This window comes from Ischnura elegans, chromosome 9 (assembly GCF_921293095.1).
Source record: "Ischnura elegans chromosome 9, ioIscEleg1.1, whole genome shotgun sequence".
NCBI classification, from domain to species: domain Eukaryota; kingdom Metazoa; phylum Arthropoda; class Insecta; order Odonata; family Coenagrionidae; genus Ischnura; species Ischnura elegans.
Genome location: NC_060254.1, coordinates 8,182,574 through 8,202,540, shown reverse-complemented (window position 1 = coordinate 8,202,540; position 19,967 = coordinate 8,182,574). Strand labels below are relative to the sequence as shown.

At 40.4% G+C, this 19,967-nt stretch overlaps 2 protein-coding genes across 2 annotated transcripts in view; one reads left to right on the top strand and one right to left on the bottom strand.

Moving 5' to 3' along the window:
- Window positions 1–6,896, top strand: part of LOC124165470 (villin-1-like) — a 57,860-nt gene extending 50,964 nt beyond the window's left edge. Inside the window, exons 10-15 of the mRNA XM_046542903.1 lie at window positions 537–705; window positions 843–977; window positions 1,818–1,973; window positions 3,017–3,123; window positions 6,297–6,479; window positions 6,688–6,896. Of these exons, the coding sequence (XP_046398859.1) occupies window positions 537–705; window positions 843–977; window positions 1,818–1,973; window positions 3,017–3,123; window positions 6,297–6,479; window positions 6,688–6,801 (864 nt within the window). The 3' untranslated portion in view covers window positions 6,802–6,896. The remainder of the gene's footprint in view (window positions 1–536; window positions 706–842; window positions 978–1,817; window positions 1,974–3,016; window positions 3,124–6,296; window positions 6,480–6,687) is intronic.
- A 6,838-nt stretch (window positions 6,897–13,734) lies between these two features.
- The window catches only part of LOC124166048 (neurogenic locus Notch protein), a 309,186-nt gene continuing 302,953 nt past the window's right edge, over window positions 13,735–19,967 (bottom strand). The window contains exons 23-26 of the mRNA XM_046543640.1: window positions 19,330–19,768; window positions 18,368–18,724; window positions 17,376–17,621; window positions 13,735–16,828 (exon numbers count right to left, since the gene is read on the bottom strand). Of these exons, the coding sequence (XP_046399596.1) occupies window positions 15,272–16,828; window positions 17,376–17,621; window positions 18,368–18,724; window positions 19,330–19,768 (2,599 nt within the window). The 3' untranslated portion in view covers window positions 13,735–15,271. The remainder of the gene's footprint in view (window positions 16,829–17,375; window positions 17,622–18,367; window positions 18,725–19,329; window positions 19,769–19,967) is intronic.

Sequence of the window (19,967 nt, the reverse complement as noted above, 5' to 3'; positions counted from 1 at the left end):
TTTAATTTCTCCAGTATCTGGAAGTGGCGTAATGTTTGGGCAAACTTTGCAATCAAATCAAGACTATTATTATGGCTGGTATCAGCTACAGGCCAACTATCGAGCTGAATCAATATTACTAAAGAAGCATGGTGCTTATGGCCAAATGTATTTTATCAACATATGCCAGTTTTAGCTCATTAATTGGTTTTCAGCCAAATGCACTAATGTTCAACTTCCCAAAATATAAAAATATTCATCCTTTTGCTATGACGTATATGAGCTGGTGAGTGCAAGAACTGTTAATCTTTGATGAGAGGTGTGATATTTCAGTTGAATGTTTTGTATTTTTTTATGTTTCAAACAAGCTGTATTTAAAGAATTGTTTCAAAATTAAAGTGAGCATAGTAATGCAATGCATCAATAATGCATGAACTCTAATGTAATTCACCTCATAGGTCTTTTTCAATATATATTCCCACTGCCTGTTATGTTACAAAAGTGATAGTTGATAGCTAATTGTTCAATGATGATTGTTTTAAATGTTTATTCAATAGGTTGATTGCAGAGCAGCTTCTCTGAATACAAACGACGTGTTCGTACTTCGCAACAAAGAGGCCATGTACCTGTGGAGTGGGAAAGGCTCCACTGGAGACGAAAGAGAAATGGCCAAGAAAGCGGCCGAGCGACTCGGAAAGGGATTGGAATTGAACGTAGTCTCTGAGGGTGAGTGAATTGCATCAAGATACCAACTTTTATACCCTCATGCTAATGTATGAAACCACGTAATAGACTTGCATAAAATTGTGTGCATAAATAAAGTTTGCATGATTTAAAATTAAAACTATTCATGTTCTTAACAGGCCAAGAGAAGCCTGAATTTTGGGAAGCCATTGGTGGTAAAGAGCCATATGCTGATTCCAAAGTGTTATCCGAGGCCAAGCAAACAATTGCAGCTCGTCTCTTCCAGTGTTCCAATGCATCAGGCTGCTTCAAAGGTGAGACATCAGTGTATAAAGGTAGTTGGTATTGCATTGTAGTGCCAATTCATTTTCCTCTATTGTGTCATCTCATCTATTTCTACTCTTTCATTTTATTCCGAAGTGCTATGAAATTCTCGGAATTGGGTGCTTTCAAGTCATTTCACCAATTTTCAGTCATGCTGATTGCGATAGTGCTTGGAAAATAAAGAGACGTGTATTTTTATGTTTCTCAATCCCTAGCTTACTTCTAAGCTACGTATTTGCAACAAAAATTGATGGCCTTAACTATTAGACAGCTAATGTTGATGACGTGACGAACTCATATTGAGCATGTTGCTGCTTTTCAGCTACCCTTTGGCCTTGAGTGCATCTGAGTTCCGTGTGATGGTTATGTTGTTGTTCAAATTCTAGTGAGCAAGACCTTCCTTCAATGAAAGCTCCTCATTGATCAAGTTAATTGACCAGAATGTTAATGACTCCAACAATGACACCAACTCATGATGTGGCAACTTTCACATTGTCTAATTTTAAAGCAATGAGAGAATTGCTCAATGGCTAATTTATCAGCTTTCGTCATTTCTTATCTATCCCTCCCATTGACAAGATTCTTCTATAAATTGTGATTTTGGGTCTTCATGAGCAACTCTCTTTCTAAACTATTCTTAATTACTGATAAGTTGTATCTTCCATTTTTGATGACCAAATGTCCTATAAAATTATTTAAAAATATGTACTTGCTTTCAATAGTATAAGATTACAATGCTGAAATAATTGATTTATCTGTGGATTTAGAAACTGAATAGATATTGAATAATGCGTCACCATAATGATCCATGCACTGCTTTTATTTTGCAGCGGAAGAGGTGGTTTGCTTCTCTCAAGTGGATTTGGTTCAGGAAGATGTCATGCTGCTGGATGCTGGAGAGAGTATATTCCTCTGGATAGGCAAAGATTCAAATAAGGAGGAAAGGAAGTTGGCTGTTGAAACAGCTATAGAATACTTAAAGACAGGTATAGTACAGTGCAGTAATTTGGCGCTTTTAAATACTTAAATATCAATTCATCGGATGGTTCAAATTTGTGTCAGATGCTTATGGTAACAAAATGCAAGTTCTTTCAATATTCCAATTGATACAAATATGCATCTTTTGTGCATTTCCATGGTGCTATTTATGTAACTGTTTATTTTATTCCATCCTTTCATGATGAAGTGGTGAAATATTGAGTTGTATATGTAAGTCCCTACTCTCAGTTAAATTTTCATGGAACTTTTCATTAAGAGTATATATTGTTCACTATGATTTGTTCTGTAAATTTTACATGACATCCCACAGTGTCTGATTGAAGTTGTTGCTTGATCAGAGGAGAGGGTTCACTACTTTCTGTGGCTCCTTGGTGGTTTGCAATATTTTTCATCGTTAATGTATGTTTTAGACAAGTGGCTTTCAGATATTCTCCAATAAAAACTTGGATTAGAAAGCCACCTTCAGAAATAGTATCTTTTTAATTTTTCCCCCATGCTCCTGGAATTTCACATCCTGGACTATCATAAAAATTTTTTGCCCTGGAATATATCATTAGAATTTTAGCCTGAGTAAATTGATTCTTTGTAGTATTATTTACTAATTAAAGGCTCATTAATTCCTGTAAATCTATGCATCAAGGCTCCAGTCAGGGATTTTGGGAAGAGAGGCTCATTCAGAAATGGTTACATTCAGAGGGAAGAGGAATTCCCTGAAGGACATACACATTCCCCAAAAATTTTGGAGGAATTTAAACACATAGTCCTCCCCCCCCTTTACCCTTGCTATGCACTTGATTTATAAATCTTTCTCACAACCCATGACCAAAATTATTTGTTCAGCCAAAATGTTGCAGCTTCCTCTGAAGACATTGCCTCAACACTTTTGCTAATCAAATGAAAGATTTGGATCAAATGTTTTTGCCTGAGAGCTTTTAAAAAGCCAGAACCATGGGGGGTTGCCAACATTCAGTTAGAGCAGATATTGGTGCTGCAGTCAATAATAATTCATCTTTATAATTCTACCTTGTAGATCCAGCAGGCAGAGACCTAAATACTCCAATCATCCAGGTTAAGCAAGGGTTTGAGCCTCCAAACTTCACTGGATTCTTCGGAGCTTGGGATACAGGTCTTTGGAACGTGAGTTGTTACTACTAATTTTGATTTCTCTATTTTCAATTCCCCTAACAGCAGTAACTCAGAATTTTCTAAGAAAATTGATACATATATGTGTATGTTTCTGGTGGGTGTCAACTTTCAATGAACATTGGCTACACTGTATTTACTTTCAACCCTTTCACGCCGAATGTTGGGTGGAGCCGACGGGCATTTTCTTACGCAGAAGACATACCTTTGGGTATAGCTGTCGTGGATTTTTCAATGCAAACAACCAGGCATCAGCTAGAGCTGATGCGAGGGAAGGGTAGTGACTGCTGAGGTAGCCACTGTCGGACGCATTCAGGCCCAGCCTGAGACCTTAGGGCAACTCTCCAGCAATTAAGCCCAACCCTCCCACTCATTTATGATCATCCTCACCAAAGGAATCCGTTGCAAAGTCGTTATATTGTTAATGGTTTTTGCAATGATATACCTATTTTGTTGCATATATGCAACAAAATTTGTCGTATACTACAATTTTTTAATACTTTGAAATGAATTCATCGTTTTGTTCTGTGCGCAAGCAATTTTTAAACAAAATTTTAGCATAAAAAATAATGGACTTCTTAGTACCTTATGTTCTCTAACTTCGTCGTTATTAATACTAGAAATCTGTTCAAAAGTCCACAATGATTAAAAAAATGTTGGGTGGGTGGGCAGGTGGGAGATCGCCCTTCACCCATCCCCTCTCATCCCCCTCCAGAGCATACACATTAGGGCGGATCGGAAAAATCCCGGAAATTTTATCCCTTACAGAGGTCTATTTGCTAATTGCACCAAGTTGACTTAGATTTGCGACATAAACATTGGGAGGGCAATCTAAGGACCGAATTTGTGTTGTTGCAAGTATGCGTTTGGCGGCCGATCCGAGATTTTTTAAAGTGCTGGATTTTAATATCAACTTTATAAAGTTTCTTATAAGAACTACCCGCTGATGACATATTGGAGAGAGACCACAGTACCTCCGGCTACATCTGACCTTAGTGCTGTGGATTTTCAAAAATCTATTAATGAACGTTCAAATTTGAAGTTAAATATTTATTTTTATTATACATACGGACGAGATATTCGTGAAGAAATTCACCAAAACTTTGTTGACAACAGCGAAAGACGAGGAGTGACACTGACATAAGAAATACAGATTGGAAAGCAGGTAATTGAAAAATTCTTTCGTGATTGTTCCTCCACAGACGATACTGAAACATTAAATATTAGTTAGACTAACGAATAAAGACACACTTGGTGTAAATTTTGGTGCATTTGGCGCGTGGGAGAGGCTTGCGGGGAGGGCACGCGAGCGGCTTTCGCACAAAATCCATTTAATCACATCTGTCGGACAATGCCTAAATTGGAGCGCATATCCGAAGTTCGCACACCTTTATAGCCACTCGAAGGGCCTTTTCATGGACCGTAGGCTCCTTTCCTGCGTTCTCGGATCTAAAACTATTTCATCACTTCTCTAAAAGTTGGTAACATCGATTTGTTTAACCCCGAGGAGGCCCCTAATAAGGGACAAGTCGTCTCACTAAGCTTCCTTTATTACCTTCTACCATCTTCCGATTTGTATTATCAAAGATAAATGACCTCCTAGCAGCATACGCGGGATGAATTTTGCTGTATTGGAGGCGTGGGAGGGGTAGAAGCGAGCGGGGAGGGGAGGGGATCGGCCAGCGGCTCTCGTATCCGCGACGCTGCGTGGACGTTGGAATATTTTCTTCGCGGACACGAACTCAAATTAGGCATTTTGTGGCTAAACGGTGGCAGATACGTTAAAATGCATGAAATTTTTGTCCTAAAGGACGGTAACTCGGCAAAATCTATAGGAAATAACCATAAAATAATATATTTTTCGAATTTCGACCTCCCCCCCCTTAAATTGCATTTGAGTGAGGGTCAGGGGTTCACCTAGAGGTCTCAAATTTTTCAGGCCTTATTTTTGATCGGTCCCACAACTTTTTTTCATTGGGCGAGATGGATTTGAAAAAAATCGATTTTTCCGATCCGCCCTAATACACATTCCTAGTTACGCCACTGCCGGGGTATACAAAGGCCACAAATACACCTTTAACGTATAATTGCCAAGCATGCTTGAATGAGCACTGTCGTTATAGTCAATAAGGAATTTGGCTGGGACCACACCAACATCACCCACCCTCACACATTAAGAGCGCCTTTATCTTCCCTGGAAAATATTTTTAACAAAACCATCTCAGAACTTAAATTAGGCCTAATTTATACTAAAATTTTTGTATAATGCTGGAATTTTTAATTTGTAATTTTTTTTTAATTATTTTTTGGGAGAGGGTTTTTCCCTTGGGATCCCCAACCCACTAGTTATCCACATTATGGGCATGGGGAAAAAACATGTCCATATTGGCACAATCAATTTGGTGAGTTTGAATTGAATCCGGCAGTGAAGGGTGGCTGCCATTAGGCAATTGAGTGGTTAAAGGTTATCATACGTTCTGCAAGACATCAGCAGCAATTTTCCAGCCTCGGTGGCATTGGGGTGAAGTCCTCGCTTGTCAAACCGTTGGTCGTGGGTTCGAATCCCACCTGGGAAGGTGGTCCCTATCCAGGGCATGGATGTTTGTGTTGTGTATTGTTTATCCTCCGTAGTGCTCATTACGGGGAAGTTAGAATTGCAATATGCATTGCATATGCAATGAATTGCATGTTCCTAGAAATTACCCTGTCATAGGTAAACATGTTATTGGTTTCACCATGAAACATTATGACTTTTATTCCTAATTGAATCCATTAATATGTATACTAAAATCCTCTTTGGCAGTTGTTTTAATGTCAACATATATCAACACAGAACATTTCGTGTGTCTCACACGAAGCTCCTCCACATCTCATTCCAATGTTTCGATGTGCAATATAGGCCTCGGGGATTCAGGAATCCACAAACCGAGTTGCACATCAAAATGTCTGAAGGAGATATGGTGGATATTACCCAGTGAGAGAACCGAGAAATCTTCACTGCCATTGTTTGCCAGGAAAAAACCAGGCATTACACCTACATAAGTATATCATTATTGGAGGTTTTTTGTTGCTGCTCACTTCTTATTTCATGGGTTTCTGATAGCATTCAAGCCACTTTTGGTACTTCTATTCAAATCCTATGCCTGAAAATCTGTGTATCTTTTCAGAACCACAAGTCATTTGAAGAATTGAGAAAAGAAGTCCAGGATGCAAATCCAGCCATAGTCATCACAGCTGAAATCACAAATGGAAGAACTTCAGCAGTTGATCTTCCAAAATATCCTTTAAGCGTCCTCTTGGAGAAAGACCCTGAAAAGTTACCGGAGAATGTTGATCCAACATGCAAAGAGGTAATTACCTATTTAATATACTGTTATAATTTTGAATTGAAAAACTTGCCATTAACTATCCAAATATTTAAGTATAATAAAGAAACTTATTCGTTATTTGCTTAAATTCCTTGGATTATAATTCTTGCAATTTGTTCTTCAATATCCATCTTTCTATGTTCAACTGAAGCATTGAAATAGGTAGTAAAATAAATTTTGTTTATTGCAGCTACACCTTTCAGAGGAGGACTTCAAGACTGCATTCAATATGAGTTTCTCTGAGTATGATTCTTTCCCTGCGTGGAAAAAGGCTAATTTGAAAAAGAAAGCTGGCCTGTTTTGATGTGTATAGATGAATTTCATTTGAAGCCATGTGGATAATGGCCCCCATATGTGATATCTGTTGAAAAGTGAGTGGAATTTTGATTGGATTCAGTCCAAGGTGAGGCAAAAGATCCAGCGTCATCGAATTGGTGATAGTTTTAATGAAAGTTGATGAGGATAGATTGCATTCCTCTTTATATATATGTATATTTATAATTATAAAAAATAAAGACATATGTCACCTTTGGATTTCTAAAAACTCATTTCTTCAAAATATATCTGTAAAGACTAGAGCCCTGCATTTGAACAGGAAAGTCTCTGGTTGAATCATACATTTGGTTCCCTCCACCATGAGGCATGGTAGCCAGGTAGCAGTGACGTAACAGGGGGGGGGGGGGGGGGTAGAGATTAGGAGATAGATCCCCCCCCCTCAAAGCCTCAGAGAAATTTAAAAAAATATTTAAAACTTTTCTCAAGTTTTGACACATAGTAACTGCATCTGCTTAAAGTTAAGTTTTAAGTCCAAAATAATGTAAAATGTAGGTATTTCCAGGTATTTAATTTTTCAAAAGTTTTCCAGGAACCCCCTGAAGGGTGGCCCCTACCTCAGGCCCCTTCATACCCCCCAAAGTTCGTTACGCCACTGCCAGGTAGGACGCACTTGGTCCCTCCAAGCCTCTAGTTTAACCTCTTTACTTTGAAAGTTTTAAAAGAGCCTGCCCTGTCCCAGGGGTGCAGCTAGAAATTAAGTCTAGGGGGGGGTTTCAGACGCAACTAATACTGGAGTGCCTGGGGACGTGGTATACCCGCCAGGGTAAGTGGTAGGTAAGGGGGCCCTCCGCCAGAAAAAAATTAAGATAAATGGTTCAAAATGTTGAGTTTTAGGGCCTTATGAGGGATATTTTGTTAATACTCACACTTTTCTATAAGCAATATTAATCCAATTAAGTAAAATATATCTATAGATTTAACTTAAAAATTTCTCTGAGCTCTGGGGGGGGTTTTATCCCCCAAAATCCCTTCCTCGCTGCACCACTGCCCTGTCCCCTCTAAGTGCATGCCTCTGCACTGGGGCTAATTTCTCCTTCTGATTTTTGGGAATGGATGTCCCAGACTGGCCAGAACTAAACGTGGCTGAATCCTTGCCACCATCTGCTGCCGAGCTGAAGAGAAGTCACCATTTTCCCTTTCATCTACTTCCTTTCCTGATCTCTCAACACATGGGGACCAGCTCTGATGCCAGACTGTTTTATTTTTATTTTATCAAATTTCATGAAATATGAAGTGAAACACTTTGCACTTTCCACATAAAATATTTTTATTACACACGAGTCAACATGTTTCACTGCACTGCAGCATTTTCAAGACTTCAGCAGCTTATAGTCTTGAAAATGCTGCAGTGCAGTGAAACATGTTGACTCGTGTGTAATAAAAATATTTTATGTGGAAAGTGCAAAGTGTTTCACTTCATATTTCATAATGGATCTCCACAAAGTATCTGCCTCATCCATCCAATATATCAAATTTCATGTTGTCCTATGTGATTATGGTGTTATTATTCTCCTGATTTGTGGGAATAATTTTGTTTTTAATTTGGCATGAATCCAAGAGCAGCTGAGATGACCTTAACATTGTATTTTTAAACTATTTAAATAAAAAATAATGAAAGAAGATATCACACACAGCAACGCAACTAAGACCAACTAGAGCCAGATCGTCAGTGGGTAGAATACAAAGGGTGAGGTTTTTCAATTCTGATGAAAAAGTTAACCCCTTGCGCTGTATAATGACGAGTCTAACTCGTCATGAACTTGTGATGCCAAACCGTGTAATGACGAGTGTATCTCGTCATTGGATTTTCATAATTTTAGCACTATTTAGAGGAACAATATAATTATTTTCAAAGCTTAACAATGTTAAAACATTCATAGCATGCACAAATAATTCATATTTAATGAAACGTGATGCATTAGAAGGATTAAAATGATTTTATTTGAGTAGCGATAGCCTTGTTCTCCATGTTTAATAATCACATTTTATTTCACGGTTCTAATTTGATTACAAATTACAAAATAATCATTTCATTACCGACCATTTGAACCACAAGAAAAAGAACCACAGAAAAAATAAAAAAAGAATAGGAGTACGATATTCTGAAAATAATTCGGGGTTAATGTGCTGATTGAGAGCTGTGAGATTTTTCAGACATGCAGAGGACCGAGGTATGGGAAAACAGCAGTGACGTAGCAAGGGGGGAGATGCGGGGGGTTCGGACCCCCCCAAATTATGAAAACACAATTACTTTTCCTTTATAAATGAAGACAAAATATTGAAAAATCATGAATTAACAAAAGATTTCTTTGAAAAATGAAGTTTTTTCGATTGTGAAAAGTGTGAGAATTAGTTGCTACTTAGTACCCTGTTTTTCAAAAATTTTCCCCCCTGGTTTTGGACCCCCCCACCCATGAACAAAATTCCTGGCTACCCCACTGGCAAACAGTAATCTATTAAAGGAAGAACATAGTCAGAAAATATTTTTATTACATATTTTAGAGCGAAAGGACTTTGTATTTCTGTGAATATGAGTAGGAGCACAACCAGAGCTATAGCTTTGGATGAGATATGTAAATTTTGAGGGACGAATGTTAGTTTGGGGTCAAAAAGTACACCAAGATTACTATGGGATGAAACTTACGGGATTGGATGGCCAGATAAAATATTGGACTAAATAGATCGACTTTCAAGGATTGACAGGTAAAGATAAGGTCAGGGTTTTTGCTTTTAGCAGATTTATCTACAGCTCCCAGGTGAAACTTCATTGTGAAATAACTCACCATTTTGATCCATTTATCTTAAAAATTTTCTGGGGTAGGGCCCCTGCACCTCCCCCTTACCCTGGTTGGTAATCCAAACACGCTAGTATTAGTTGCACCTAAAATCCCCCTAGCCTTAATTCCTAGCTGTGCCTCTGGCGAGGGCATCCAGCAGGATAGAGCTGACAGAATAGCTGTCAGCTCTTCTGAAAACCTTGCAATCATCACCATGTAGAAGAATTCCATAACCATGCTACAAATATATTTCAATATTCAATAGGGTGCTATCATCAATAACACGAGCAAATAGAAGGGGCCATTCACGCTGCCTTGGGGAACCATGAACCAGAGGTGAAGGCAGTCAATCTACTGCATTCTGTCATACTCCCATGCTGTACTTTTCATGTTTATTGATGAAATATTTATTTTTTATTGTTGATTTAATTAAAAACAGGTCTTTCATCATACTCAAGGCAAGTAGGCAATAATTTAAGGTTTGCTTTTTCCTCATTCATCAGTCTAATAAAGATATTCATTGATGTTATGCTCACACCTACTCAATCACAGAATATTTACCCTCATATAAATATCGAACAATTTGATGAAATTTCATAGGCTTTCCTGAGGGAAGGTGGTGTAAATTATTAACATACATTGTATGCTGTAGACTGGCTTGTGTGTAAAGGGTACAGTCAGATTGAGGTCATTTTTAGGGGAAGGTTCATCATCTTCCTTTCCACCTTGCCACACCTATGAAAATAGCTTTCAGTGATTAAGTTCAATAAATTCATGCAGCAGTGGCAGTATTACCATTTACTAGAATACCTCCTTATATATTATAGGACTCTCAGGGCTGGTTTACAAGATGCCATGTTTGTAGCACATTTGTGGTCCTAAGGGAAAAAAATCAGTGAGATTTGAGGCTTGTACCTCCACGGCCAGAATAATGTGTAAGGAGGTATCCCTCTATGTTGCCCCACTTGACTTCAGCTGTAGCTGTTGGCAGGCGACAAGTCACACCTAGGTACTCCACTATGTTGTGTTTACCTTTGGCTGGCGTGGTATCAGCAGAGGGAGGCAAAGGGTGAGGGGTTCGTTACAAGAAGCCAGCTGTTGAAGTAGATAGTCAACAAGCCCGAAAGGTGCAGGGCAATGAAAAAACGTAAACAAATCTAATGATCCCATTTACGAGCATACCTCTTGATATAACATACGACACTAATAGCCGGCTTCGAAAATGTCCTCTATAGATCAAAAATGACGTCCTAGAGGCAAAAATATACGAGATTTGAGGCTTTTACCTCCACGGCGAGAATAACATAAAAGGAGGTAGGTATCCCTTTAAGTTGCCCTACTTGACTTGGAAAGTTGGTGGACGACTATTCACCCTCCCTCTTAATGCTGTGTACGCTATCGTTTCCCGCGGTGCTCAGCGAAAAGACGATAAGCTGAGGGGTTGCATTACGACTAGCCATCCGTTCAAGGGAGAGACGAAAAGTCAGCCGTTCAAAGGGCAGTCAACAATCACGAAAGATGCAGGCAGAACGTAATTAACAAAGTCTAACGTTACCATTTACGAAGATACCTCCTGATATAACATACGACACTAATAGTAGGCTTCGAAAATGTCCTCTTTAGAGCAAAAAAGACGCCCCAGAGGAAAAAATCTGATAGATTTGATGCTTTTACGTCCACGGCGAGAATAACTTATGTGGAGGTATCCCTTTAAGTTGCCCTACTTGACTTGAGCTACTACTCACCCTCTTTCTTAATGCTCTATATGCCATTGTTTGGCTCGGTGCTCAGTGAAAAGTGGATAAGCGGAGGGGTTGCATTACGGCCAGCCAGCCGTTTAGGGGAGAGACGATAAGTAAGCCGTTCAAAGGGCAGTCAACAAACAAGAAAGCTGCAGAAAAAAGTCAACAAATTCTAATGATACCATTCAGGAAGATACCTCCTGATATAACATACGACACTAATAGCAGACTTCGAAAATGTCCTCTTTAGAGCAAAAATGACGTCCCAGAGGCAAAAATATACGAGATTTGAGACTTTTATCTCCACGGCGAGAATAACATATAAGGAGGTAAACCTGTAAGTTGCCCCACTTGACTTGAACTGATGGCGGACGACTACTCACCCTCTTTTTCCGTGCTTTGTTTGCCTTTGTCTGGCGTGGTACTCAGCGAAAAGACGATAAGATGAGGGGTTGCGTTACAACTAGCCATTCGTTCAGGGGATTGACGATAAGACAGCCGTTCAACGGGCAGTCAACAACTACGAAAGCTGCGGGAAAAACGTAAACAAAGTCTATAGTCTACATTATAATGTTTCCATTTACGAGGATACCTCCTGATATAACATACGACACTAATAGCTGGCCTCTAAAATGTCCATCTTATTGTTAGAGTAAAATCTGACGTCCCAGAGGCAAAAATCTGCGAGATTTTGAGCCGTTACCTCCACGGCGAGAATAAAATACACAGAGCATTCCAGATCAGGGAACCTCTATTGCTTTGTAAGATACTCGTACTTTTGGAGATCTGGAGCAGCTGAAAAGGTTGTAATGGTCTTTTAGAAAAGGGAATAGATTCAGGGGCGCAGCTAGAAATTAATGCTAGGGGCGCTTTAGGCACAAAACACAGGTGCGTCTGAGGGTGTGGAATACCCACCAGGGTAAGCAGGAGGTGTGGGGGTTCTCCCCTAAAAAATTATTTTAGATCAATGGTTCTAAATGGTTAGTTTTGTGGCCATCTGAGGGATATTTTATTAATATTTACTCTTTTATAAGCAATATTAATCCAACTAAGTGAAATGGATTAAACTTAAAATCTCTCTGAGCTCTGCGGGGGTTTTATACTTTTATCCCCCCTCGAGGTGCCACTGAATATATTGATAGATAGTTGAATATTCAATACGTTCACATAGTTAAATTGTTATTAGGAGCCATTTCCCATGTAGAAAAATGGCACATTATCGTATTATTCACTTTTGCAAAAACAATTATAATAAATAATGATGAATTTGAGGTCCTGGAAGTCACTGAGGGTCAAAAGGGGGGATCTACCCCTCCTTAATTCTATTCTGACGCTAATGTGATTGTGTTCCACTTAATGAACTTCAAGCCTATACAATTAACATATAGTTTAAACATATAGTTACCAGTGGCTTGCAGGGAGCAAGCCCTTACCTGACTTTGAGCCAGCAAAACAAACTTTACAGCCTTAGTCCACTGCCTTCCTGATTCCATACCAATCATTAACTGAGAACATCAATTGAGGCATATTGAATAGTCTAACCAGCCACTGTTGTTCCATGACAGGCAGATCACTTGAGTTAGGTAAGGTTAGGTTGATTCCACATGTTGAATTAAGGTAGTGGACCTTAGTTAACTTAATCTCTACATCCACATGCTACCCCGCAACCTGCCTCAATAGATGTGTAGCAGATGGTATTAGGAGATCATTAATTCATAAAAAAAGAAACTCAATCCCACCTAGCATTTATTGAAGTCCTTTATTTTTGGAGGAAAATCTCTCTTTTATTTCATTGTTTCTGTCCGAGGTAGAAAAATAGAGGTGATCTAAGATGAAGTTCTCTACATCACTCTGAAAGATAGATCTTCTCATTCATTCAAGAACTCTCAGGTTAGCACACAGCCTCCAGTGGCTTTCTTCTTGCTTCATCTAAAAGTTGTGTAAAGCTCTTTGTTCACTCATAGCAGTTTTTGATGAATTGGATATCTTTCCATTGCATTTGACTTGGTTCACAGATTAAATTTCTGAGTGCCATTTCCCAGATAATCTCAGCATATTCAAGGTGCAACCAAATAAGAGCAAAGTAGCACATCTCTTTTTACTTTTCTCTTGCATCTCTCTTTCATTTCAATGAGTTTATTGAGATTTTGTTGCCTTGATGGTGGTCCCATTACTCTGCACTTCGGCAACTAAAAATTAATTCATTCTTGAAAATTATTGTTACCCACATGCACCACTTCATTTTTTTGGCAGAAATTATCTTACCACTAATTGCTGAACATAGTTGATAAAAGGCTAGGGTAGGTACTTACTTTAATGAATCAAAATTTCTTCAAACAGCCACTTTCCTTGATAATTATTGGGTTCAAAATGAGAAAACCATTTTCTAATACAAATACATTTTATTTTCGTATTCTAAAATACAAACTGATCACCATGAATATGCCTGGCAAGGCCATCATTAACTTATTCTCTCATTTCATGGATTAACATTGCAGAGCTTTTTTACAGTTATAAAAGAAAACAAATTTCTTTTGGCAAAGAAGGAAATATTAATGATCTTAAAATTTTAACCAACACTATATATAAGAGCATATGAAAGAAGCATGAAATTTACAAATACAACTTTACATCCTTGTAATGTGGACAATAAAAAAATTTATATCACATTAGCCTTTTTGCCAGTTGAGTTTGCTAAAATGTTAATTTTGCTGTTCCTCTCTAAGCTGGATTCAAAAGTATTTCTAATAAAAAAAACAAAATTGAGGGCACAAGATGCTGATTGTCCACACAACAAAAGCTTTTGCAAATGGTTACATTCCGAATCTCTTCAACATGAAAATAAACACACAATTATACTGAGGAATGGTCAAACTGCAAAAATAAATATTTACACAACAGATTTTAAAAAGGACGCCACTTAAAATATGCCCCAGAAAATTTTAAGATTCAAAAAATTTTGATGGCTAAAAGATTTCTTTTTCAAAGAACTGTCGTCAAAGTTTTAAGAATAAAATTTTGATGTGAAGAAAATATTAAAACCGTGATAAACATGCAAATTTAAAAATAGAATATTTAGCCCATATCCTAATAAGTACAAACCTTACATAGGCTATTTTTGGGGAATGATGGTCTAAACTCATCTACACACTATTTGTACAGCATAAAAAATAAGTATTTACATAGACATTCCTACAGTAATTCAAAGTCAGAACACTATCAAGGAATACTCTTGACATATTGTACCTTTGTCTCTTATACTTTCTCTAATATAATAACAAATAGGTATCTCATCTGAAATAAAAACAAGTCACTGAAAGGCGTCTCCCTTCCTATTTCTCTTTTTTACTTGAAGGCACAATGCAAAGGCACATTTCCTACACCAGCACCTCGCTCCTCACCTTCTAATTGGCAGTGCTCAAACACTGTCTCTGAATCAACAATATCTCTTATGAAAATAAATTTATGTCATGTAATGAAAAACCGTGAACTTCCACGCTAAACTTTCACTCGGATGAACTACTGGAAATTGTAACAAGCACATGCACACTCAGACACACACACTCACACATTGATGACACAGACTTGAGCACTCGATTAATGGAATCCGTCTGGTTTCCAATTTGCTAATGAGATTCAGACATATATAGGTGGGGGAGAGTTACTTTTTTCAATACAAAAATAATCAAGAGCTTCATCACAGTTCTATCTCTCTCGTCATCATCAACTTCTTGTTGCAGACTTATAAAAGAGTTCATGGCAACATTCATCCTATTTTACACAGAATTAAGTTCCTGGCAAGGATAAGGCACCTCACACACAGAAAGCAAACAATTTGGCCAACCCTTGTCAATTGTCTGGGCCAGTGTCACTTGAGAACCAAATGCCGCGACTCGCAGCAATCCAATGTACACACTTCTCATATGTAAATGGCCTCTTGCTGTTTCTGATGCGTTGCCTGAGGAGGTGGATGAGATGCATAGACTGGGCTTGACACGCCTTCCGACCAATCGGAGTTGGATCGAGGCGATGACGAAGACCAGTGCCCGGGAGACTCTGGTGAGGGAGTGGGGAAGTTCTCGGGAGGATGCAGCAAGCTGTGGTGGCTGTACTGCGCTGGGTGCGTGGGAGTCCCCGGGCTGCCCGCAACGCCATTGGCACCCTCTCCCTGCGAGTGTTGTGACGGGGGTGTCAGGAAGTGAGGATAGTACAGATGGTGCTGCTGCTGTTGACGAGGATTAGCCTGCAGACCACCATTGGTCATCCCTTGCGGCTGACCTGGCTGGAGTATTGTCTGTTGCTGAGATTGCTGTTGGGGAAGGTTGTACCCTTGCTGTTGTTGCTGCTGCTGCTGCTGTTGTTGTTGCTGTTGTTGCTGTTGCATAGCTGCTGCTTCAGTCGGGAAATCCCCAAAGGGACTGACAGAAGTGCCCGCAGCAAGAGATGCCATCGCCTGCTGGTGGGTCGCTGCCCTGAGCAGTGCAACGTGACCAGTTGGTCGTGCCTTGGCTGGGGAAGGCTGTCTCGGGACCTGCTGAGCTGGAGGGGGTGAACCCAGATATGACGCCACCTGTCCCCCAGGCGGAGATGTCACACGGAGGTGTTGCTGCTGAGGGGGAGGAGGAGGGGGAGGCGGGGCCCCTCCAACGGCCTGGTAAGCACTGTAGTACTGTCCCTCCTGAGCCGCGTTCGCGGCAGCCACTGCCTTCATGCAGTCCTCATACGAGGGAGGCTGTTTTGCAGGGACTGTCATCCCTGGCACGCTCGTGTTGCCAATGCCATTGCCAACACTGGACACAGCCACAGCATATGCACCAGCAGCACCATCGAATGGGCCTGGCGTCGCCGCCGTGGCGTCTGGAAGGCTGCCAACAGTGCGTGGTGAGCAGAGTGAGGGTGGCGACTCAAGGGAGTGAGCCGGGGACGCACCAGACGAAGAAGGAGATCCAGACGACAGGGATGCCGCCGCCGCGGTTTCTGCCGCCCTCTGTGCCTCCGAGGCGCTCGGCCTCTTCTTCTTGGTGCTCGGTTTCCGCCTGACGACGGCACCAGATGGTGCAGATGCTCCGCCGGGGACCCCTGCGTCTCCCTCTCCAGGACTGGATGGAGAAGCGGTGGCCTTCGGTCTCTTTTTGGACTTGGAGCCCCCACCTGCTCCGCCAATCCTTCCCCCCACAACGGTCGGGCGAGATGGCGCCCCTGTCGAGTTGGCAATGGACGTCGCTGGAAGAATGGACCCATTTCCGGCGACGGCGTGTGATTGGGAATGTGAGTGGTGGTGGTGATGGTGGGTTGGCGGGCGCGGGACGTGCTCGTCGAGCAGCCTGACCATGTCATGATGGAGGCGCTCCTGTGCCACGTCCCTTGGCAGACGGTCCATGTGATCGGTGATTTCACGGTTGGCAAGGTGATCAAGAAGGGCGCGGCATGCTTCGTAACTACCTTCCCTTGCAGCAAGGAAGAGAGGCGTTTCATCCTGTGAAAGAAAAACCGCAGTGGCATCAGTATTATTCAAAACTATCGATGAGCTGTGTTATCCTTAGTACATACATGAAAGCCAGCCTAAGGATACAGCCTTATAGCCTCATCCTACAATGAGTTGACAAAAATTCTAGAATAAATGAAAGATTCTTTCCAATATACACCAAAATATTTTTAGCACAAAACCATAATTTTCAGGGCATTATGTAATGGGAGGACGGAACACATTCAGTTATGAAACTAGAAAATTGAGATTCAAAAACCATCATGATTTGAAGCCACTGATGAGTGATCACTGCATCATCAATGCATTTAGATTTTAGTATCAATAACCCTGTGCAGTGAAAATTATTCATTAAAGAACCTAACTTTCCTCCTCCAACACCACTTTGGAAACTTGCTAAGATACAACCTTAGATGCATAACCTAGAATTTTTCAAGACATAAACAAGTACATAATGCAATTCTTACATGGAAGGTCCTTTGCCTCAAAGTCAAATTATTAGTGGACCTATTTAATACGAATTCATGATAATATTTACCTTGTCATCTTGAGCATCGCGATTAGCACCATGAGCTAGCAAAGTATTGACTGCATCAACATTGTTGACAGCAGCTGCCCAGTGCAAGGCAGTCTTTCCACCATTATCAGCCGCATTTATGTCGGCATCTGCATTTATGAGATCTTCAACCATGCCCTCAATGGCAAGACGTGCAGCCAGCACCAAAGGTGTGGTACCATCAAGCATCCTGGCATTCAAGTTGGTGGCTCTGTTACGAAGCAGAATCTGTGGAAAGCAGAGAAAAATCGCATTATTGTAATTATTCCGGAACTCTTATATCAGTAAGAGATATTTGTGCTTGAAATTGAATATAAAAATAAGGCGGTGAAAATATTATTTCATCAACAATCAGCCCTTGTCATTTATTACCATGTCTACACAAGAATAGAGAAGGAAAAAGAAGACGGACATCCCCAAATTTTATCATGCAAAGAATAAATCAACAACTTTTTTCATCCTACATTACCAGATATTCACAAGAAAGACAACTTTTTCATGACATTCTCATCTTCCCACTTATAAATTTACAAAATAATTTAGGCATGCTAACCACGAAAACATGCAGAAACCACGATTATATGGATTTTTATATAACATCACATATGACAGAGGCTCAAACATCTTGAAAAAGCTGAGTCAACACTCAATTAGGGATCAAAAATTGTTGGTGATAGATCATCATTATTTAAACAAAACAGATTGGCCTTCAAGCACTAAAAGGGTTATGGTGGCCTTAGTTATGTACTATTGCATTGTTTAAATAGAATGACGTTAAATAAAAGCTTTGTGAAAGGTCATCTACAATGCAAAATATGAAATTATGACAATTGTAGAACTGAAAATTTTGTAATGCCATTCGAACAAGGCTAATCAACACAAGCATTTAGTCCCCATGAATTGAATGCAAGCAGTGAAGAACTTGACAGGTTAATGGACCGAAATTCTGCAATAAAACTGCGAAGCAAACATACCTGGAATACGCCCATAGCATCAGAAGCAACCGCAGCATGGAGTGGAGTTCTGCCTGTGTGATCCTGTGCGTTGGCATCAGCACCAGCATCCAGTAACCGTTTTGCCGCATCCGCACGAGCGTACCTCGCAGCTAGGTGCAGTGACGTCTCGCCAGTCTTCTCCATGGTTGCATTGAGCTCTGCTCCTTGCGCAACCAGTTCCGCAATGGCCGCTGCTGCTTCCCCTCCCCCGCTGCTCCCATCACCCTCTTCCCCCTCCTCACCAGTGTCCAAACCAACGCCTCCACGAATTGCCGCAACCATGAGAGGAGTCATGCCAGGCGGCACGCGATTTTCCATGTCCTGATGGGAACCCTCCTGGAGAATATTGAAGAAGCTTTATCAATTAGGGCTATTCTTATCATTCCATACATGAAGCTGGTAAAGTATGTACTTGTTAATTTTTCAATGATATGAAAACCATTTAGTTCTTACACACATACTTCTTGATTGAGGGAAACACCAAATGGATTTTCAAGAACTGCTATTTGCCACATAATCTTATTCAATAATAAACTTTATAAAACAAGAAAACACGTATGTTCATATCGTTCATTATTTGCTTTTCTACTTTTCAATTATTTAACACAAATTAAGAGGACTAGTTATAATTTTAATGAAGACAATTCATTTACAAAAGAGGAGAGATTCATCCTTCATTTAAGAAGGATATAATATTGGAGTACAGGATCTTTTATGTTGCTGTATTAGATGTATTTGTGGGGCTGCATTTGAAGACATAGGACATGTATGTTGAGTTGCTAAGATTTATTTAGAGTATTTAAAGCTATTTGAGTAGGGGATTTTTAAAAAGAGCTAGAAGCTTTTACGATAAATAATTCCATCATACAAATTAAAAGAAATAACTTTAGTAGAAGTTTGGTTACACGTGCTCAGCATTAACGTATCAATAGAGCACTAACCAGGCTTGGTGGAGTGAGAACTGTTCCAGGGTCGCCCATTCCCCAGCCAATCCTGGGCTCTGAATCTTCGTATTCGGTGATGACAGTGTGATCACTGGCGTAGCCAGCGGCAACGGGTCCATGAGATTCGGCCGCCCTGGGTCTCTTGGGGGGGGCCAGGTGGAGGTGGTCCGAATCCCCATCCTCGTCCTCGTCTTCGCCTTCGTCCGACCAGTGGGGCATGGGTCCTCCGTCGGGATTCACTCCGTGCATGGGCGGGGGAGGGAGGCCAGGGTGGAGGTGGGGGTGGAGGTGAGGCTGGGGCCCACCCAAGTGGCCCATCCCGCCCACAACGCCACCCATCCCGTCAATGCCTACGTCTATGCAGGACGGCTGCTTGTTCAGATTGCGCATCTCCTGTCCATCGGGCCCTCGTCGACGCGAACGTCTCCTCTGACCACTGCAAATAACAAGGAAACAATTATGCACGGAAGAGAAAATTCACTTCGTACATTCCACAATGACACTTCATTATCATCCACAGTTTTGACCCTTGCGTAACTATCAACACACATAAAAATGGTAAATGTCATTACCACGATAAATCAATTTCAATATTTCAATGTCAAGGGAGGATGAACTCAGATTTCTAATGATAT